This window comes from Talpa europaea (assembly GCF_964194135.1).
Source record: "Talpa europaea genome assembly, chromosome: 2".
NCBI classification, from domain to species: domain Eukaryota; kingdom Metazoa; phylum Chordata; class Mammalia; order Eulipotyphla; family Talpidae; genus Talpa; species Talpa europaea.
Window position 1 is genome coordinate 140,081,181 of NC_140068.1, and position 19,228 is coordinate 140,100,408.

Sequence of the window (19,228 nt, forward strand, 5' to 3'; positions counted from 1 at the left end):
AGCCAAAACTGATTGTGTAATTAATAACAATAACCATAAAATATTCAAAGCCTTTTACCTATTTCCACAACAAATAATCTTTTGTCCTACTTATTCTTCCAAAAGAAAATAAATAATGAAGAAATTAAGTAAAGAATGACTAAAGTGGATTGTTGTATTTCAACTCCTATGACTATAATGCAGCTATTAAAATGATCATGAAGAAGACTGGGTATTTTGTAAAATTTATGATATACCATTAATTTGAAAAGGTGATTTTTTTTTTTTTCCTGTGTAGTTGTTAGGAGGGCATGTAAAGAGAGGATGCACAGCCAGGACCTGAAAAGAGGATATGCTGTGTGTGGATCTCACTTGAAACTAACTTACTCCCAAATTTCTTACTGATCTTTTTAATACTGTGTCTATCTCTTCAGTGCTCTAAATTTCTTTAATTTTAGTGGGTAAATTTGTTCTTGAGATCTATCTTGGTGCATTTGTATTTTCCTATTGGCTTTTTTGACGAATTAATTTTACTCCTCAAAAGACTAATACTTTCTAAAAGGGTTTAGTGCCACCAGACTCCAGTTTTAAGCAGGAACCTGGAAAGAACAGGATTTCTTACACAATTAATAATCAATCACCCCATAAATCCAAGAATTTCTGGGTATGCCTCTTCCTACTATTAAAATACCCACAAACGACGAGGGTGGGATTCGAACCCACGCGTGCAGAGCACAATGGATTAGCAGTCCATCGCCTTAACCACTCGGCCACCTCGTCGCGGTGTGTACTGGCCTCCCATATACTTCCCTTCATAAATTAGACTCGCGAATTCCTCGCTCGCCTCCACACCAAAGGACAAAGAAGTGGAGTGGAAAAACAGCGATGGGAGAAAAGAAGGAAGAAAGAAAAAGAGTCCTTAACTTTCAAAGGAGTCATAAAAATGGTTGAACGATAGGAACACGCTTGCGTGCGACTTCACTCCCTTTCTCAGCCCGCCTGGCTCGGGGCCGGGGCCTCAGCGCGCCCAGACCCGCGCGGGGAGGGTGCGGTCGGGTCCGCAGGTGCAACCCGGGCTCGCGGTCACTTCCCGGCGTCTGGGGTCCTTGTCCCGCGCCCTGGTCGGGCTCCTGCGGCCCGAGCGCGCGGTCTGCAGCCCCCCGGGGCGGAGGTTCCCAGAGCCAGTGCCGCTGGAGTCGACCTCCAGGGAGCTGGCAAATCCAGACTTCTTATTTGTGGTTAATAAAAGTCAATATAATAGGGTGAAATCGTGTGGCTCTCATCCCAGATTATCCGCATCAGAAAAAAAATTATGAATCCTTATGACCGCCCCCCGCCCCCAGCACTCGTGTTTCCAAGGTGATTTGCTAAGGGAGACATTCCCTAAATTTTATTAGTCTTTCCTAGGGATGCGGTGCTGGAAATGCTAAGAGATTCGCCGCTAGGGAGAACATGATTCAGGGAAAGGCAGAAAAACGCATTTCCACAGCCTGGTTTGAATTGTGATTGGTGTACTTGTTTCATCGAATGAGTAAAATGCAAATGAATGAGCGCGAGTAGGGACTGACTAATCAGAGTGAATCATAGAAAAGAAGGTACTCTTGCAGGTCACTCTTGAAGAGCAAGTTTTCTAGAAGTAGGGAAGAGAGAGTGTATCCCAGGCTAAGGAACCAAACTGAGCAAAGGCTCGAGGCCGGCAGTTTCTGGAAGAGTTAAGAAATCATTGTGACTGATCAAGGAGCGTTCGTAAAGCTGAGAAGGGAAGGTGGTCAAGCAGACTTTTCTTCTTAAGTTCAAGCAAATCAACCAGGGGGTGAACGCTGGGGAACATGGGGGTGGGGCGGGGAGGGAATCCTTGCTCACTCACACTCTTTGTGTGAGAACACTATCTAATATCTTGAATGAAGACTACTCTGCTTATTTCTGTGAATACAAGAGCTACAAAGAATCTTTCTTTTTACATGGTAGAGTCCTTAGGTTTTAGTGCTTGCTGCATTGACTTGCCTGGATCTTCAATATCATATTAACCCCATGCTCAGTCCAGTTCAAGCTGTTGTGTAAGAAGGATCTATTTCCTTTCTATTCTGACAAGCCTTCTTCCCTCAGGGAGTGTTCTTGCCGTTTGTCATTTTCACCTGGCGGAATTATTTACCCATGCCTTAGCTCTCAGTTTAAAGCTTATTTTTTGAACTAAACATTTCTCGATCACAGAGAACCACACATGTTTTAAAATCTCAAGGACTTAAAAATATGCATATGCAAAACAAAAAAAAAAATGGTCCTCTTCCTTCTGGCTTATTCCCCAGGGAGAGGAAGAGATTTTCAACCATTTGACTGTTTATTTTTGTTTTCACTAGCATATCTGCAAATATCCTGCTATGGCAGAGACGTCTAGTTCTCTATCAATTTCCTCTCAGAGCACATGATAAAGGAAAATATTTACTAACTCGTGAATTAAATTCCATAGAAATGTAACCATGGCTTTTCCTTTGCCCACTATTGCATCCCCAGGATCCAGTACCGAGATGGACACGCAGTATTCGGTGAATATGACTTGAATGAATAAATGAATGAACTCAGTAAATGAATGAACCAGGGAAGGCAGGTCTATGGCGCAACTTACTTAAAGACAGGATTCTCACATCTAACATTTGATCGCAGCAACATTTGACTTTTACTGTAATCAGTGTAGCAGTAGTAGTAATAGTAGTAGTTGTAGTAGTAAATGTTGCCAGTCAGAATGATCACCCTAGGTGGAGCTATCGGAGGAAATTAAAAATCAAGTCACACTGACAGAAGAAATAGATTGGTGCGTGCAATTCGTTCCCCCCCCCCCCCCGCAGGCACTCGTGATTGGGTGTGAGTTTGCACGCACTCACCAGAAGACCAGGCCTTGATATTTGGCAATTGAGAAGGGACCCACAGCCCGCTCTGAAGACAATCCCAGGATCAATGTGATGAAGCGAATCCTTTTAGCAAGAATATTTAGGAAAAGTCTCTTCTAGATTTCCTAAATCCTCTTGAGTGAAAACGGAACAGGGCTCGTCCGGGATTTGAACCCGGGACCTCTCGCACCCGAAGCGAGAATCATACCCCTAGACCAACGAGCCTTCAACAGGAGAGCTCTACCCATATATGTTATAACAACATTAGACTCATGCCTATATCGTTTTACATGTGGTTCTTTAAGTAATCTGTCCCTCGATAATATTTAATTTCCCATGACTCACATAAATGAAATTGTTGGAAGATTTGTGTGTATGATCTGGGGTAGCTTAAATCACCATGATATCACTTATTTGTAAGATGCATCGCATGAAGAAAATGTATTTTTTCATTGTCTACTTTGCTATCTTTCTTTAACTCATCTTCATTTAACTTTTAATTAAATTCTGTTAGAAAAATTTGTGTTCTGGAGTTTTCCTCTTCTCATTTCTACCATGTTTGAAAGGCAGATTAGAGAGTCTTGTTATAATTCAACTGCTTGCTTTGTACCCTAAAAGTTTGAAAATCTTGCCTGATTTCTCTGAAACTGCAATCTAGGAGTAGCAATAATTTCTCAAACCCAAACCATGTGCCTATGGTTGAGATTCAACATATCATTCCATGAAAACATGGAATGTGTTTTGTTCTTCACAAAAGCGCATCTTCTGTTCATGTACACATGTGTCCCCAACATAAGACTGTTAGGGGGAAAGTTCATTTTCCTGCTTCTATTTTGCTGGTAACACAATATGAATACTTGTGAGGAGAGGCGCTGAGGTGGCTGCGGCGCGCCAGTGTGTTCGAAAACTTACCTTTCCGCCTCCTACCTGCTATAGTTGTGCGGCAATTTAAATCGCGTTCCTCTATTTAAAATTCCTGCCCATTCGAGATTCGTTTTAAACAGACTCAACTCGGCCAACGCGCATGCTCGCGCGCAGGGTGCGTGGTGACGTCACGGCGCTGATGTCACCAGAAGGCGCGAGCCGGGCGGGCGAAGAGCTGACGTGGCCGCCGGGGGTGGCTGGGCAGTAGGGGCTGGATCCTTGGGGCGGTGCACCCCGGCGGGGCACCCCTTCTCCGCTGAGGCCACCGTTTGCGCCCTGAGCTGAGCTCTCCTGTCGTCGCCGCGGGCTGGATGTGCATCCGCTAGGGGCGCGGGAGGTGGGACCCCTCCGCTCAGGCTGTACGGTGAACCCCAGAACTGTGTCCCCGCTGGGGCCTCAATTTCACCACTTTGCAGAGACGGGACGTGCGGGGTCATGCGGGATCGGCGCTCGGGAGCTTGGAATCGAGTGGCATCCCCGCGGTTCTCTTTTTGGCTTTGGGCAGTCGAACACAACACGGTGAGCGTTGGTTGCCCTTGGATCTGACCCTGTCTGTCCCCTGGGGTGATTGGGGATGAACTAACGTGATAATCAGTGTTTGCGGGAATACTGGGAAGCAACTGAGAGAGGCCCTCGCGAAATACTGATTCCTGGGTCCGTCCTAGGATTGTTCACATTGCGCTTTAGCGAAACAGCCCGCTTTGTGAAAGGTTTTGGCGCAGTAAAGAGAGAGAGTCAGGCCTAGTTTCTGAAAGGCAGAGATTTTGTGGCGCTCTTGGGCGAGGATCACCGACCCCCACGGAGGCCTGAGAAGTCGGACCCGTTGGGAGTTGAGGGGAAGCTTTTATAGGGCGGGGTCTGGCCTTGGCGGGAGGTGGAGAATGCGGAGTCAAAGTTGCTTTTCAAAAAAGTTTTTTTCTTTCAAAACTGGTTGTTCTTTCATCGCTGCTTATCAGGTCCAGCTCTAGCTTGTCTCCGGGATGCAGGTGGCACTTACACTTTTGTTACCGAACGCCGGCCTCAGTTTCCCTCAGCCAATAAAAGGAAACTAAGTTTGAGGAAAAGGAAAGCGGTTTTATTTGTCGACAAATGAGGAGGGCGGCAGACTCATGTCCAAAAAAACCACCGTCCTGCTCTTTGGCAGTGGGCAGGGGTATTTATACAGGGGGAGATGGGTAGGGGTCCGCGAAGGGGAGGGGGAAAGGGTCCGCACAGAGACAAGTGGGCGCCAGCTCAACAGGGAGATGGATGGGTGTCAGCTCATTCATCTTAAGGGAAGGGGAAGGTGTCAAGGCACAGAGACGGGTGATCGCCAACTTGTTTTCCTTAGGGCGAGGGGGAAGGGTCTACAGGGAAACCGGTGGCGCCAGCTTTTTTTTTCTTCCCAAGGGGAGGGGAAGCTGCAACAAATGGGAAAGACAAGTCATCAATCCTGTTAATGCTAGATAAGGGGAATTGCAAAAAATGGGGGAAAGACAAACTTGTTAACTGTATCATAATCCCCACTCTCAGTTATGACCTTCCATTTCTATGGGAAAAGGGGCGTCGTGTCATCTGGCTGCTTCCTGCTGAACAGGGTCGTCGTGGTGGGGGTTTACTATGGAAGGCCTGCACTTACTGGTGCCATAGTTCCCGACATGATGTTAAGGTCTTGGTGCTGGTGTGGCAGTGACAAGATATACAACACAGCGTAGTCCTAAATGTAAGAGGGATTACTTTTTCTCTTCCTCAAGATGATGACATTAAGGCTATAGCCCTCACTCTAGAGGACCAGAGAATAATATAGTTATGGAGACATAATTTTTCTCTACCCTCATCCCAATTCTGTAAAATAGTAAACCAAATCTAATTTTAACAATTTTCCCTATATTTGCATAAACTCATTGGGCAGAGTAAACAAGTAGAGTGTTGTTGGCTTTGTTGAAAATTCCACAGGCCTTAGCGTGAGCCTTTTTAACATCCAGTCCATGGCGGCTTTATCAAAGTCACAGTCTCACCAATCTTCACCTGAGATTTCCTCTTCTCAAGGTTCCCAGGACTTTTTCCAGGGTTTTCCTCCGTCCTGTCCATGGAGGCAGCGTCCTCATTTTTCATGGAGGTCTCTGGAACCCAGTAAGCAAGGTGACAGGCTCTTGGCTCGCTCTTGTCAGCTCAGCACGGTTTATTCCCAGAAGAATTTCAATCAAAGCCTTTTAACAAAACATGTTTAATTTACCAGGTTAAGGAGAAATAAATAAAATTCCCTATTGAGATTATGCAAAGATAGACATTGTCCTGAGAAGTACAAATATTGCCTATAAATTTTTGGGATGAGACAAGAGAAAAGCAAATGCTTCAGTTTGTTCATAAAAAGATGCAAATTGTCATTGTTAAGATCATAGCCCAGCTTAAAGACAAGGTTTCTGGAGACCCAAAAAACCAAAACATTAAAAACTAATTTTTTTTTTAAAGTCATGAAATATTATTCAAATCTTCCTCAGTGTACTTTCCATATATTAAGTCTCCATCTTCTGTTGGTAATTTTCATAAATCAAATTTTTATAGGCTCGGTAGGTCTTTTCAGTTCCAAAACATATCTATATTGTCAGTCTCTTTTTGTGAGTTTTTTTAAAGACAAAGCTCAGCAAATAAACTTTAGAAAGAACAAAAACTCGAAAATGACCATACCTAAAATCATGGCTTAAGGTAAAAGACAAGGATGTTTGCTCAATTTTGTGACACACATACACATATATATTTCAGTATAATCAGAACCATCCAATAATATTATGCCAGAACATACTAGGTTTTAAAAATCGCATATATTTTAGAACACTTTAATCAATTTTATATATGCTGAAAAGGTATAACTTTTTCCCTCAATGACAATTTTTATGAAGTTTTAACATTTCTAGATTGGTCCAATGTGTTTTAGCATTTTGCTATAAGGAAAATAATTTATTAAGAGTCCTAAGACGCATCAAATAATTTTACTTGATTCAAAAAAAACTTTACCATTTCTGAAATTTGACTCCAAGAAAAGTTTTCCACAGGCTTAATAATATATACAGATTTTTATAAAACAACACTAAGGTACCCAGAGTGATAACTAGAGGTTTTTAAAAGTAGACATATTTTCACAGTGCTTAACAATGCTGACAGGACTATATTTTTCAGTTTACCAAGTCCAAGGGTAAAAGAGAACCAAGATTTCAGATACCTAAACAGTTTTTAATTTGTCATCAAGAACTAGTAAAAGCAGTTTAAGAATATTTGAGCCTTTACTGCAGATGGAAAAGAAATTAAATTTTGGTTTTACGTAAGTACACCACTGATAATAAATTTGAATATTCCTAAAGCAAGTCATTCTAGCACACAGCATTTTTCTAAGATACCTCTCTCAGATCTGCAAAGCTTTAACACCTTTTTTTTTTTTCAAGATAGCTATTTTGTCTTGACACTAAATTTTTCAGACCTTTAGCATATTTTTTTACATACATATCTTAACACAATCTCGCTTTATTTGCATTTAGAGTTACAACATTTTAGTTTTTAATTTTTAGATTGTAAGACTGTTACAGAAGACTTTTGTCTTTATTTATGCCCACAGGCCCAGAGATCTTTTTCCAAAGTCCAAGCCCCCAGCAATTAGGCAATAGAGCATCCATTGCCCCAGCAGAGGCACATTCGCACTTTAAAGCAAGCAGGGAGTACAGAAGCTGGAGACTCCCTAGAGGTCATCTGGTCATCTGGGGCACACAAGTCAGGCGCCTGGCCAGAGAAAGTCCATCAGTCACTCCCTGAAACTTTTAGTCCACTCTGAGGCCTTGTCCCAACAAAACTTCAGCTAATTAACAGGCAAGCCTCACATTTTTTACTTTAAGACATTGTTAGAGCTGTTATGCTATTATTCCTTTGTACTGGATAACTCATACATAAACACATGTTTTATTTTTTTCTGGATGATAACAATAAAGTTTTGTTTTCCTACTATAAGAAGCAAAAATACACCAAAAGCTCATCAAGCAGTCAACAAACTTTCGTTATTAAACTTAGTAAATCCTTAGTTTTATAGGAAAAATATACCACCATTTAAATAATGATAAGAAGAACAGAGATACCAACTGTAACTCTAGTTTTTCTTAGGATACGAAGTTCAAATTGCAGAGTTATAAAAGAAACAAATTTATATACCAGAGGTTTTTCTTTTTTTTTCCTTGGCTAGGACAAGGGAAGGAAAAATCAATTAAGTTGCTTACCTGGGGAACAAAGGTATTTCTTTCAAGGTAAAGAAATAGTGGGCCAGTCTTTTTAGAAGAGAATTTTATCAAAAAGAAGTCCAGCTATAAACAAAATCACACTTATCTCTGTTAACATAGACCAGGTCAATATTTTTTCTTTTTCTTTTTCTTTTTTTTTTTTTTTTTTGACCACTCCAAATTTTTTAAAACACATTTAACATACAATAAAACTTTTAACTCCCAACATTATAAATCTAAGACATATGTGCTTTAATTAAACCATTACATTTTGAACTAGTTTTTGTTTACCAAAAATTTTAGATCGTGATCTCAAAATTTGGGTTCTTTTCTATTAGAGTTTATATAGGCGCCATTTAAAATGATTTTTAACACAGTAACCCTCCAGAGACAAAAAAACACAAAGGCAAAGACATAGACACAGAGATCTCTTTCATTTAGAATTTTGGCCATTTGCACTAATTTTTAGAGATAGTTATTTTACCAATATTTCTGACAACACTGACAACAATTATTAATTTGCTTTTTAATATCTTTTCTAACTAACTCCTTCAGATAAGAAAACATTTCTCAAGTTATATTTGTAAGAATAACTCTTAGGTTCTAAAGAAAGTGGGGCATAAAATTCCCTATCAGTTTTCTAAGGCCACATATTCCTTTAAATTCCTAGAAGAGATATTGGATGGGTAGACAGTTTCACCAAAACTATATCCCTTTCAATACAAAGATAGACTAATTCCTAAAACAACTTAACTTTTCAAGTTATGTTGATATAGCCATCTAAGTTCTGTTGTTTTTTTTTTTGTTTTTGTTTTTGTTTTTAATCAAGGAGGTTTCCAATAAGAGAGATGGAAGTTAAAGTCCTTACATGTTCTAATAAGCATCCCATTTTAATCATTTTAAAACCTCTAGAACCAAGATTGGAACCATTTTTAAAGACAAGCATAGAAAACTCAAATTGCTTCACGGAGTCCTAGTTTCTGTTTGACCTCACGGATGAGGCCTGGTCCTAAGAAAGATAGAACATGGGCCATGAGATATACATGGGCCACGAGAAGGACAGCAGAAGAGGCAAATTAAGATCTTGGCAGCTTATTTGTTCTTAGATTCTTACTAGAAATTTGATAAGGAATATTATTTACAGAAACCTACTATGTAGTTTGATTAGTAAATTGATTATTTTAAGAGACTTAGATTTTCAAGGAAACCTAAAATTTTATGGTCAATAAGAAGTTTAGAAATTTTCCAACCAACTAGCAAGCTTCCTTTATAGCTAACTAGAAAGTCCAAAGTAATCTTGACAAAACCATCTGAGCCTGATCCCAGAGGTCTCAGCATGTGATCAGAAAAAGCCTGCAAATTTAGAGGAAGAAAACACCTCCTTAAAGTGGAGAACACTCTCTTCAGCTTACTTTACATCCAATTATTACAGTGACTGGTAAATACTGAGTTAGGTATCTGACTAAAACATAAAAAGCAGAAAAATACCAAATTTTTAAATTATCCAAGACCTGATTCCAGATACTTGCTTGAATTCCTTACACAGGCACAAAGATCAGATTCACAAATCTATTTGCATAAAATGGGGAAAAGGTAAGGTAAGACAAGAATAGAAAAACTGAAAAAGAGGTGTCCACAAGACCAAAAACCTGGCTCATAAAATGCGAAGAGCTGGAGGCCTGGGTAGAAGGGATTAGCATAGCCATTGACACAGCTATGGAAACCAAGATCCTCAGTCTCCAATGCCTAGATTACAAAGCATAACACCCAAGCAGGTATAAAGATATGGAGATTGGGCCTATTGTAGAATTGGGCCTATTGTAGAATCTCTGGTCACTTTCAGATTCTACATAATTATCCAGAATCAGCAACTAACCCGAAGGCTCACAAGGGGCGAATCCCTCCCAAACAGAAGACAACTGTATCTGTTCAATCTCTGCACAGGCTCTGGAGAGCACTCCCTCTGCCCACCTGTGCCTAAGTAGCTTCCTCTTTTCACCAACCCTCTCCCTCTGCAGGGCAGCAGCCTCCCTGCCTGCCCATGACCTGTCTCTCTGGGGCCTCTCCTCACTGACCTCCCTCAGCGGAGGTCACTCTCCTCAAAGCCACCCACCTGCAACCACTCAGGCCTCTCTCAGCAAACCTGTCCCTCCTGGGGCAGCTGTTCCTGCCCGCTTGTGTCTCCTTTACTTTACTTGTCCCCTTTCCCTAATAAACCTGCCCTTTCAATATAACTAATGTCTCTGCCTCGTGGAGAAACTGGCCTGGGAAGCTTGCTGCAGGTCCCTGAAACAGGAGCTCTGGCAACACCTTTCCCATAGTGAACCCAAAGACCCCGCACTCCAGACCCACTAACTCCAAAAACAACATCAAGTAGAAGTCCTGGTCCAAGCCCAGTTTTCTCTCTGGAACAATTACAGTCCTTCCGGCCATCTGCCAATGTCCTAGAAGAGTCAGAATAATCTTAGGTTGCCTAAAGCCAAAGCATCTGGACTGACACTGAATGTCAGGGTAAGATTTTAGCAGAGCATAGATAAAAGGAGCTCACAGGTGAGCCAGCCAATGTGGAAAAGGAGAGTATATTGCCTGGCTCTTGTGCTAAAAAAAAAAAAAATCAGTCTGTTCCCCACAATCAGTTTTTCCTGGGCTCCTGCAGGGAAACCGTGATAGGGGTTGCTTCTTAGACATAGGTTTGTAGCTACAGGTCGATCACTCAGTTAATATTTTCCCCAAGGGGCTTTTAGATGGAACAAATACGGCACCTCTCATAAGTTTAACTAAATCCCTGGCTTCCAAAAACAAACGGGAAACTCCAAATACCAAATACCAAATAGATATCAAGTGACAAAAACACCAAATGTTTCCCAATTCCCACTCAACCGGGCCTAACACACCAAAGAGCGCTCCAAATTGAGGGAGACTCATAGACTCCCTCCCAAATGAGGAGACCTGAACTCCCTCCGCGAGGGGACTCAGATTCCTCCCGAATGTGTGAAGGCCAAGGTCTTGGCGTGCACACCAGGGGAACTTACACCAAACGCCAGGGGACCGCGGTTTTCCATCCAGTTTCCATCTCCTCAAAGGTAAATCCAGGGTGCAGAGAAGAGCTGTGCCTCTCCCGAGGAGGACTTGGGAAGTTCCCCGGAGGAAAAAGAACTCCGGCAGCTGCTGGGACTCTCCCTCATCCTCCTGGAGAGAGGGTGCTCCCTCCCAGCAGGAGGGTCAGGATGCCACCCGGGATGCCCAGGCCCCTGTCTGACAGCACAAACCAGCATAGATAGGTGAGCCCTGGTGCGCTGCAGCAGGCAACAGCTCCGTCCGTTGGAAGTCAGAGTTGGGGTTGGGAGAGCCGAAGTGGCATCCACCTCCTGGCTGGCTCGCCAAAATTGTTACCGAACGCCGGCCTCAGTTTCCCTCAGCCAATAAAAGGAAACTAAGTTTGAGGAAAAGGAAAGCGGTTTTATTTGTCGACATATGAGGAGGGCGGCAGACTCATGTCCAAAAAAACCACCGTCCTGCTCTTTGGCAGTGGGCAGGGGTATTTATACAGGGGGAGATGGGTAGGGGTCCGCGAAGGGGAGGGGGAAGGGGTCCGCACAGAGACAAGTGGGCGCCAGCTCAACAGGGAGATGGATGGGTGTCAGCTCATTCATCTTAAGGGAAGGGGAAGGTGTCAAGGCACAGAGACGGGTGATCGCCAACTTGTTTTCCTTAGGGCGAGGGGGAAGGGTCTACAGGGAAACCGGTGGCGCCAGCTTTTTTTTTCTTCCCAAGGGGAGGGGAAGCTGCAACAAATGGGAAAGACAAGTCATCAATCCTGTTAATGCTAGATAAGGGGAATTGCAAAAAATGGGGGAAAGACAAACTTGTTAACTGTATCACTTTGAGCTCAGACCTTCATTGTTGTTGTTTTCTGCCCCACCGACAAAGAGATCTTGACTTTTTGTTGCTTCCATATTCTGTCTGAGAAATCTGATTCAGGAAAGTGCCATAATTCTCCAGAGTCACACAGCCTCTCTCTGCGTGCTTCTGTTAGGGGGAAGTGATGTCCCCGTTTTGTATCGGGGCTGCTCTACAACACTTCCACCTAAGTATACTTGGATCAGGGACTGGAGCCCTGGCTGAGCTATTTCCACCCTGTATGTGAACAGGATTAGCCCTTAGTCAGGTAAGACTTCCTACGAGAAGCATTTGGGGTGGGGAGAAGCATTTGGTGTGGGGACGTGTGTGTGCACGTGCGCTGTTGAGAGGAAGTCACTGATGAAGGGACCCCCAGGCCCAGACAAGTAGAAAATTACCAGGGAGGAAGAAAAGTTGCAAAATTGCAAGACAACTGGGAACCCTGGGTTGTGGCAGCTTGCACCTGTTCCTGACATAGGAGGGGGCTGGGAGAAGATGTGGGCACAGGGACTACAGCAGCCTAGCAGAGCAGCTTCCCCCAATAAATGGTGTAAGTACCAGGAGACCAGCTTGCCAAGGGCAACCCTCATTCCAGCCCTCCCCTTGTTTCAGAGAGCTCTTCTCTTGCTAATAAAGCCCCCTGAGCTAATTCTGTGTGGTCCGTGTTCTCAATCTTCTTGGGCATGACACCAAGAGCCCTGCAGTGTCACACTGTTGCCTGCCAGGAATTCCTCAGTCATCCTATCCAGAATCCAGAGAGAGGAAAGCGCTCCACTTTGAAGCAGAACTATTTCCCTTTAGGTCCATTCTGTACCTGCTAGGCTCTGGATATGGGTGCCCATTGAGGGAGCAGAGAACTGGCTGGCTAGGGAGCTGGCTGCAAGCTGGCTGGCAAGACCTGGTTGCAAAATACCTGAGGCTGATACTTGAGGGAGCAAAAAAAAAAAAAAAAGTTTGCAGGCAAAGGCTGGTAGCAACAAGAGGTGAGTGTGAGGAACAAAACAATAGCTTGTGTTTGCTTCACACAGCATCTGGGGGCTGAGGTAGAAGGTAATAGGGCAAAGTGGAAAAATAGACATAGCAGTGGAAATTCCCCCATAAGTGCTTATAAAAAGGAGGCTTAACCCCAATATTAAATGGGCTCCTCCCTTGGACCCTTTCCTGCTGTCAGGAGTCTTTTCTTGCCATAAACCTGAGCTTGCTAACCTTTAGTCTGTGTGTCTGTGATTATTCCTCAATCGCTGGAACACAATACTCAGCCTATTGGCAACATTATCAGGTGATTCTAGCCTTTAAGCCCTGATACCCTCTTTATATGTGGTCATGCTTCTTTAGAAATGTGGAGATTGTGGGTGTCCCTACCTTGTACATAGTAGGAACTCAATAAACACTGGTTGCAAGTGGGAGGGGAAGGGTATTTCACCAGTTGTAGCAGCTTCTTTCTAGAAGTCAGGAAGCAGCTGTAAAACACTAGCCAGATTCAGGGCACAAATAGATATTCTTGGTCTCTTTCAGGTTGGGGGGGCAAGTATAAAATATGAAATAAGAGAAAATTCCATTTTCTCACCTCAATTCTGACCTTTCAGAGGGAAGCACAGAATATTTAGAGAAAGCAAATTCCAGACCCTGTGTTGATTAATTTTGTGCATCAGTTTGATAGTGGATAAAACTAAATATGCCTGTGAGGGTGTTTCTAGAACAGATTAGTATTTGCTTCAGTAGACTTGAGTAGAGATCTCTCACCAGCGTGCGTGGGAGTCACCCAATACATTGGGGACCCAAACAGAACAAAAAAGTGAGGGAGGAGGAGTTCTTTCTTCTTGACCTGGGATGTCCATTTTCATCTGCCCTGGGATGTCCCTGCTCCTGTTTCTCTAGATTGTTGAACTCAACTGATTTACACCAGCTTTTCTGGCTCTCCAGCTTGCAGGAAGCAGATTGTGGGACTTCTCAGCCTCCACAAGGAGTGACCCTATTCTTATAATCTATCTCTCTCTATATATATCTATATATATCTATTGATTCATTTCTTTGGGGAATCTCGACTAACACACCATCCTTAACCATTTGTGCCACCAATCACACAGTGTCTCCTTATTTATTTGAATGCTTCCTGTCTTTTTAATGTTCAAAAACCTCATAATTAAATTTTAAATTAATTTCATTTCTCCATCCTTATATCCCTAATTTTTGAGCCAATTACCAATGACCAGGGAATGCTGTTTTGTTTTGTTCTTTGTGCTGTCACTGGAAAGTTATGAAACCAAGAGAAATAGCATAACCTTTGCCTTCAAACAGCCACAGTTACATGAGGAAGATAAGTTTGTAATCACATTACAATGTAGTAAGATACATATTATTTCATAGCTTTGTGGACATGGTACAACAAAACCAAAGAGAAGTCTAGGAGAGGAGTTAAAAAAAAACTCAAAAGAGATACAATAGAGGCTTTTTTTTTTTTTTAAACTGAAGCATCATTAAAGTTGAATGTAAAGGTGTGTATTATTAATTTCAAGATTTTGTACTCTGAAAAAGTAACATAGTGTCAGGTATTTTTCAAAGCAGCTTGATGATGTATCTTCTTGCCAGAACTATCAGTTTTACCCAAATACTTACATTGATTCAAAGTTAAGAAAGTAAAACCCACAGTCCTTACTTACATTTATGTAACCAAATTATTTTGCTTGTAATCTATTTAGATGATAGAATGTTGATATTGTGGTCAGTGGCAGGATACTAACTGAAGGAGGAAGTTAGTTGCTGAACAGGCAGTCAGCTAAGGAGGACCCCAATGGAATACTGCCTGGGTCTGACAATCCCAGGATCAAGGTGATGAAGCGAATCCTTTTAGCAAGAATATTTAGGAAAAGTCTCTTCTAGATTTCCTAAATCCTCTTGAGTGAAAACGGAACAGGGCTCATCCGGGATTTGAACCCAGGACCTCTCGCACCCGAAGCGAGAATCATACCCCTAGACCAACGAGCAAGAGTGACTGTATTCAAAGTGGAATATAATTATTTTTAACTTGATGTTATCTGTTAGGGACATCATTAATCTCTGCAAGAACACAAAAGAAACTAAGAGTTTTACCTGGTTTAAGAAAAACTAGGTAAATAGAATCAGTGTAGGTAGAATTTCATTTTACATCTCTTTTCTGATTTGCTCAACATTTTAAGTAACTATTTTTAAGTGAATAAAAAATTTAAGTTAAAAATAATTTGTTACTTCTCTCAAGACATTGTTAGGATCCAGGATGAGTCAGCCAGAAGCCAGTACTCCTCCATCCTTGTCCCAAACATGGAAAGAATTTGACACCAAGACCAAGTGTGTAGTGATAGTTTTATTGGCAAGACAACCAAAGCAAAATCTCTCCTCTCAGAGAGGGGACCCAGATGGTTGCTGCTATACTAGCTCAGGCAGTCAGGCTTACATGGGTTAACTAAGGAGAAAAAATATGCCTGAAATTGAGTCCTCTGTGCTGTCTTTTGTTGATTGGATGGGGCCACCTGGGGTTGTTTTGGGTCCTTGGGTCACAATCCCCCCCCCCTTCCTGGAATTAGTTGCTTGTCAGGAAGTCCCAGATTGGGGCCCCTGCCCCAACTGTCTGCCAGGTCACAGTTACCTTCCTCCTTTGTTAGCACACTGCCCCTTTGTTTTAGGGCAGGATCACCGACCCCCACGGAGGCCTGAGAAGTCGGACCCGTTGGGGGTTGAGGGGAAGCTTTTATAGGGCGCCACAAAATCTCCGCCTTTCAGAAACTAGGCCTGACTCTCTCTCTTTACTGCGCCAAAACCTTTCACAAAGCGGGCTGTTTCTCTAAAGCGCAATGTGAACAATCCTAGGACGGACCCAGGAATCAGTATTTCGCGAGGGCCTCTCTCAGTTGCTTCCCAGTATTCCCGCAAACACTGATTATCACGTTAGTTCATCCCCAATCACCCCAGGGGACAGACAGGGTCAGATCCAAGGGCAACCAACGCTCACCGTGTTGTGTTCGATTGCCCAAAGCCAAAAAGAGAACCGCGGGGATGCCACTCGATTCCAAGCTCCCGAGCGCCGACCCCGCATGACCCTGCACGTCCCGTCTCTGCAAAGTGGTGAAATTGAGGCCCCAGCGGGGACACAGTTCTGGGGTTCAACAGGAACACTCTACCCATATATGTTATAACAACATTAGACTCATGCCTATATCGTTTTACATGTGGTTCTTCTTTAAGTAATCTGTCCCTCGATAATATTTAATTTCCCATGACTCACATAGATGAAATTGTTGGAAGATTTGTGTGTATGATCTGGGGTAGCTTAAATCACCATGATATCACTTATTTGTAAGATGCATCGCATGAAGAAAATGTATTTTTTCATTGTCTACTTTGCTATCTTTCTTTAACTCATCTTCATTTAACTTTTAATTAAATTCTGTTAGAAAAATTTGTGTTCTGGAGTTTTCCTCTTCTCATTTCTACCATGTTTGAAAGGCAGATTAGAGAGTCTTGTTATAATTCAACTGCTTGCTTTGTACCCTAAAAGTTTGAAAATCTTGCCTGATTTCTCTGAAACTGCAATCTAGGAGTAGCAATAATTTCTCAAACCCAAACCATGTGCCTATGGTTGAGATTCAACATATCATTCCATGAAAACATGGAATGTGTTTTGTTCTTCACAAAAGAGCATCTTCTGTTCATGTACACATGTGTCCCCAACATAAGACTGTTAGGGGGAAAGTTCATTTTCCTGCTTCTATTTTGCTGGTAATGTTAGGGGGAAAAGGATGTCCCAAAGCAAATTCCATATAGGCTTTGTGGACTCCACCCCCACCCCAGGTCAAAGCCAAAGACACTGGGAACTCCAAATCCCATCACCACCAAAGGGAAGGTGGCTGGGACCTGAGGGTGGGGTTAAGCAGCCAGGTGGATACAAAAGGCAGACACGTGGGCTTTGGGGGGCTCGCTCTCCATTTTGGGCTCTCGGCCAGCTTGCAGCGTCCGGTCAGCTCTGAGAGTGACTTTGGGTTTCCAGGTCGTCGGATCGGGTAGGACGCATTAAAGACTTTATTTCCCTATTTTCTCCCTGAGTTGTACCTTTTTCTTATTTTCTTTTTCTCTTGTAAATAAACCTTTTATTAACCCTTTTGTGTGTGTCTGTAGTAGAGTATTCATAAGTCTCTTTAAAGCGCGCGGGTGAGGACCCACAGCCAGGAACCCGTTTAATATCGGGGCTGCTCTATAACAGTAACACAATATGAATACTTGTGAGGAGAGGCGCTGAGGTGGCTGCGGCGCGCCAGTGTGTTCGAAAACTTACCTTTCCGCCTCCTACCTGCTATAGTTAAGCGGCAATTTTAATCGCGTTCCTCTATTTAAAATTCCTGCCCATTCGAGATTCGTTTTAAACAGACTCAACTCGGCCAACGCGCATGCTCGCGCGCAGGGTGCGTGGTGACATCACGGCGCTGATGTCACCAGAAGGCGCGAGCCGGGCGGGCGAAGAGCTGACGTGGCCGCCGGGGGTGGCTGGGCAGTAGGGGCTGGATCCTTGGGGCGGTGCACCCCGGCGGGGCACCCCTTCTCCGCTGAGGCCACCGTTTGCTTCTATTAATTATAAACACATTTTGCATATCATTCCATATCAATACATTTTGAACTCACACATTCTTTCATAGGTGTAATCGAATCCCTTTGTGTGGATGGAACCTCTAGGAGATTTTCAAATATCCAGCAAAATAGTCCTTAATGCTTGGTATTTAGTTTATATTTTATTTTTTAAGATTCATTTATCTATTTATACAAGCACTGGGCACAGTCAGAAGTGCGGGAGGGTGAGAGAATTCACCAGATCCAGAGCAGGAAACAGAACAGGCCGACTGACGATACAGATACACTGCTGAGGGGAGCAGCAGGCGGCAGGAAAGATCTGCGCGCCATGTGGGACCCTCGCCTGGCGGCCAGGGATCGAACCGGTGCTGCAGAGGCTGTGGGCAGCTTTGCAACCCAGCGCTCAACTGCTGCGCCCTAGTTTATATTTTAAAAACAAACCTGCAACGAGTATTCATTTATGCACTGTAATTCTAACACGAGCAATCTGCACAATCATCCTAGAATGGAATTCCTGAGTCAAAGGGGGAATCCATGAGTATCTGATAGGCTCTTGAAAAGAGTTGTTATTCTGACAATGTGGGAGTAAAAGATCATGGAATAAACAGGAGAATTTAAGCCACTCCTTGAAGGTGGCAGGATGGAGAATGAGATGACTAGGTCCCTGTGTCAGCTCAGGCTGCTGGTCACCAGGTTTGTTCAAGGACAATGTCTAGCTGGTTATTTCCCTACACTTTTTTTCTTTACACACAATATAACAGAACTGTTATTATAAACTTTATACCAAAGGGACACTCCCTCAAATCTTAACAAGTGTGCCAAAATCCAGCCATGTGTTCTCTGTGAATCAGCACAAGTGGACTGAAAGTTGCATAACCAAGAGCTAGAATTTCTAGAACATTTAATGCTGCTGATCTATTTTTAAAGTAGGAATTGAGATATAAAGAAACGATACATTCTGTCCAGTAAAAGAAAAGAAAGCAAAGCATCAGAAGGAGAACACTTTGAGCAGCTCTCACCTCAGGGGGAGCCTGGTAGAGCAGCCTGGAGCTCTTAAGGTGGAGCACCTGCTTGTGGTGATGGCGCAGGAGAAACACCAGGTAGGTGCTGGCCCCGCCCATGAGCATCAGGAGCAGGCTATCCCGCAGCGCCATGAGGCCCAGAAACAGCCACTTGGTCACCTGGTTCTCTGCCACAAAAACACAATAGCTGTCACTTCCATCAATATCTGACTTGTTTAAGCTGCTGATGTTTCTGTTATAATAAAAAAAATTTATGCTTATGAAGGAATTGAGTATCCAAAAGAAGGGGAACACAGGGAGAATGTTCCAGGTGGACCTCGGCTTGAGCCTCGCCCACACGGAGCCTCTGGGACTCATGGTGACAGCTTGGGCCATGGTGAGGAGAGCGCTGGTGCTGATGGAAAGACCCCGCGCCACCCGCTCCAGATACACAAAAAGCTGACAGCCTAGATCACCGAGGAAGTTTCCTAAACCAAAAACAGCTGTTGTCTTGGGAATTATCTTGCAAAAAAGGATGATGATATTTGTTAAGGCCAAATGCATGAGGATCAGATGTATAGATTTCTTTTTAGTGCCCCCAAAGAAAATGCACACATAATTCACTAAAACAAAGACGTTCCCCACAATGCCAGGTCCAGTTACAAAGAGGAATATTGTTCCCTTAACGATGATCAAAATCATTTCT

The 19,228-nt window shown here is 43.2% G+C and overlaps 1 protein-coding gene across 1 annotated transcript; it reads right to left on the reverse strand.

The window, feature by feature from the left end:
• Positions 1-18,327: 18,327 nt before the first annotated feature.
• On the reverse strand, positions 18,328-19,224 carry LOC311188368 (vomeronasal type-1 receptor 4-like; the record flags this gene model as incomplete). Its single annotated transcript, XM_084259470.1, has 1 exon — positions 18,328-19,224. The coding sequence occupies one exon, from the start codon at positions 19,222-19,224 to the stop codon at positions 18,328-18,330; it is 897 nt and encodes a 298-aa protein (XP_084115596.1).
• Positions 19,225-19,228: the final 4 nt, after the last annotated feature.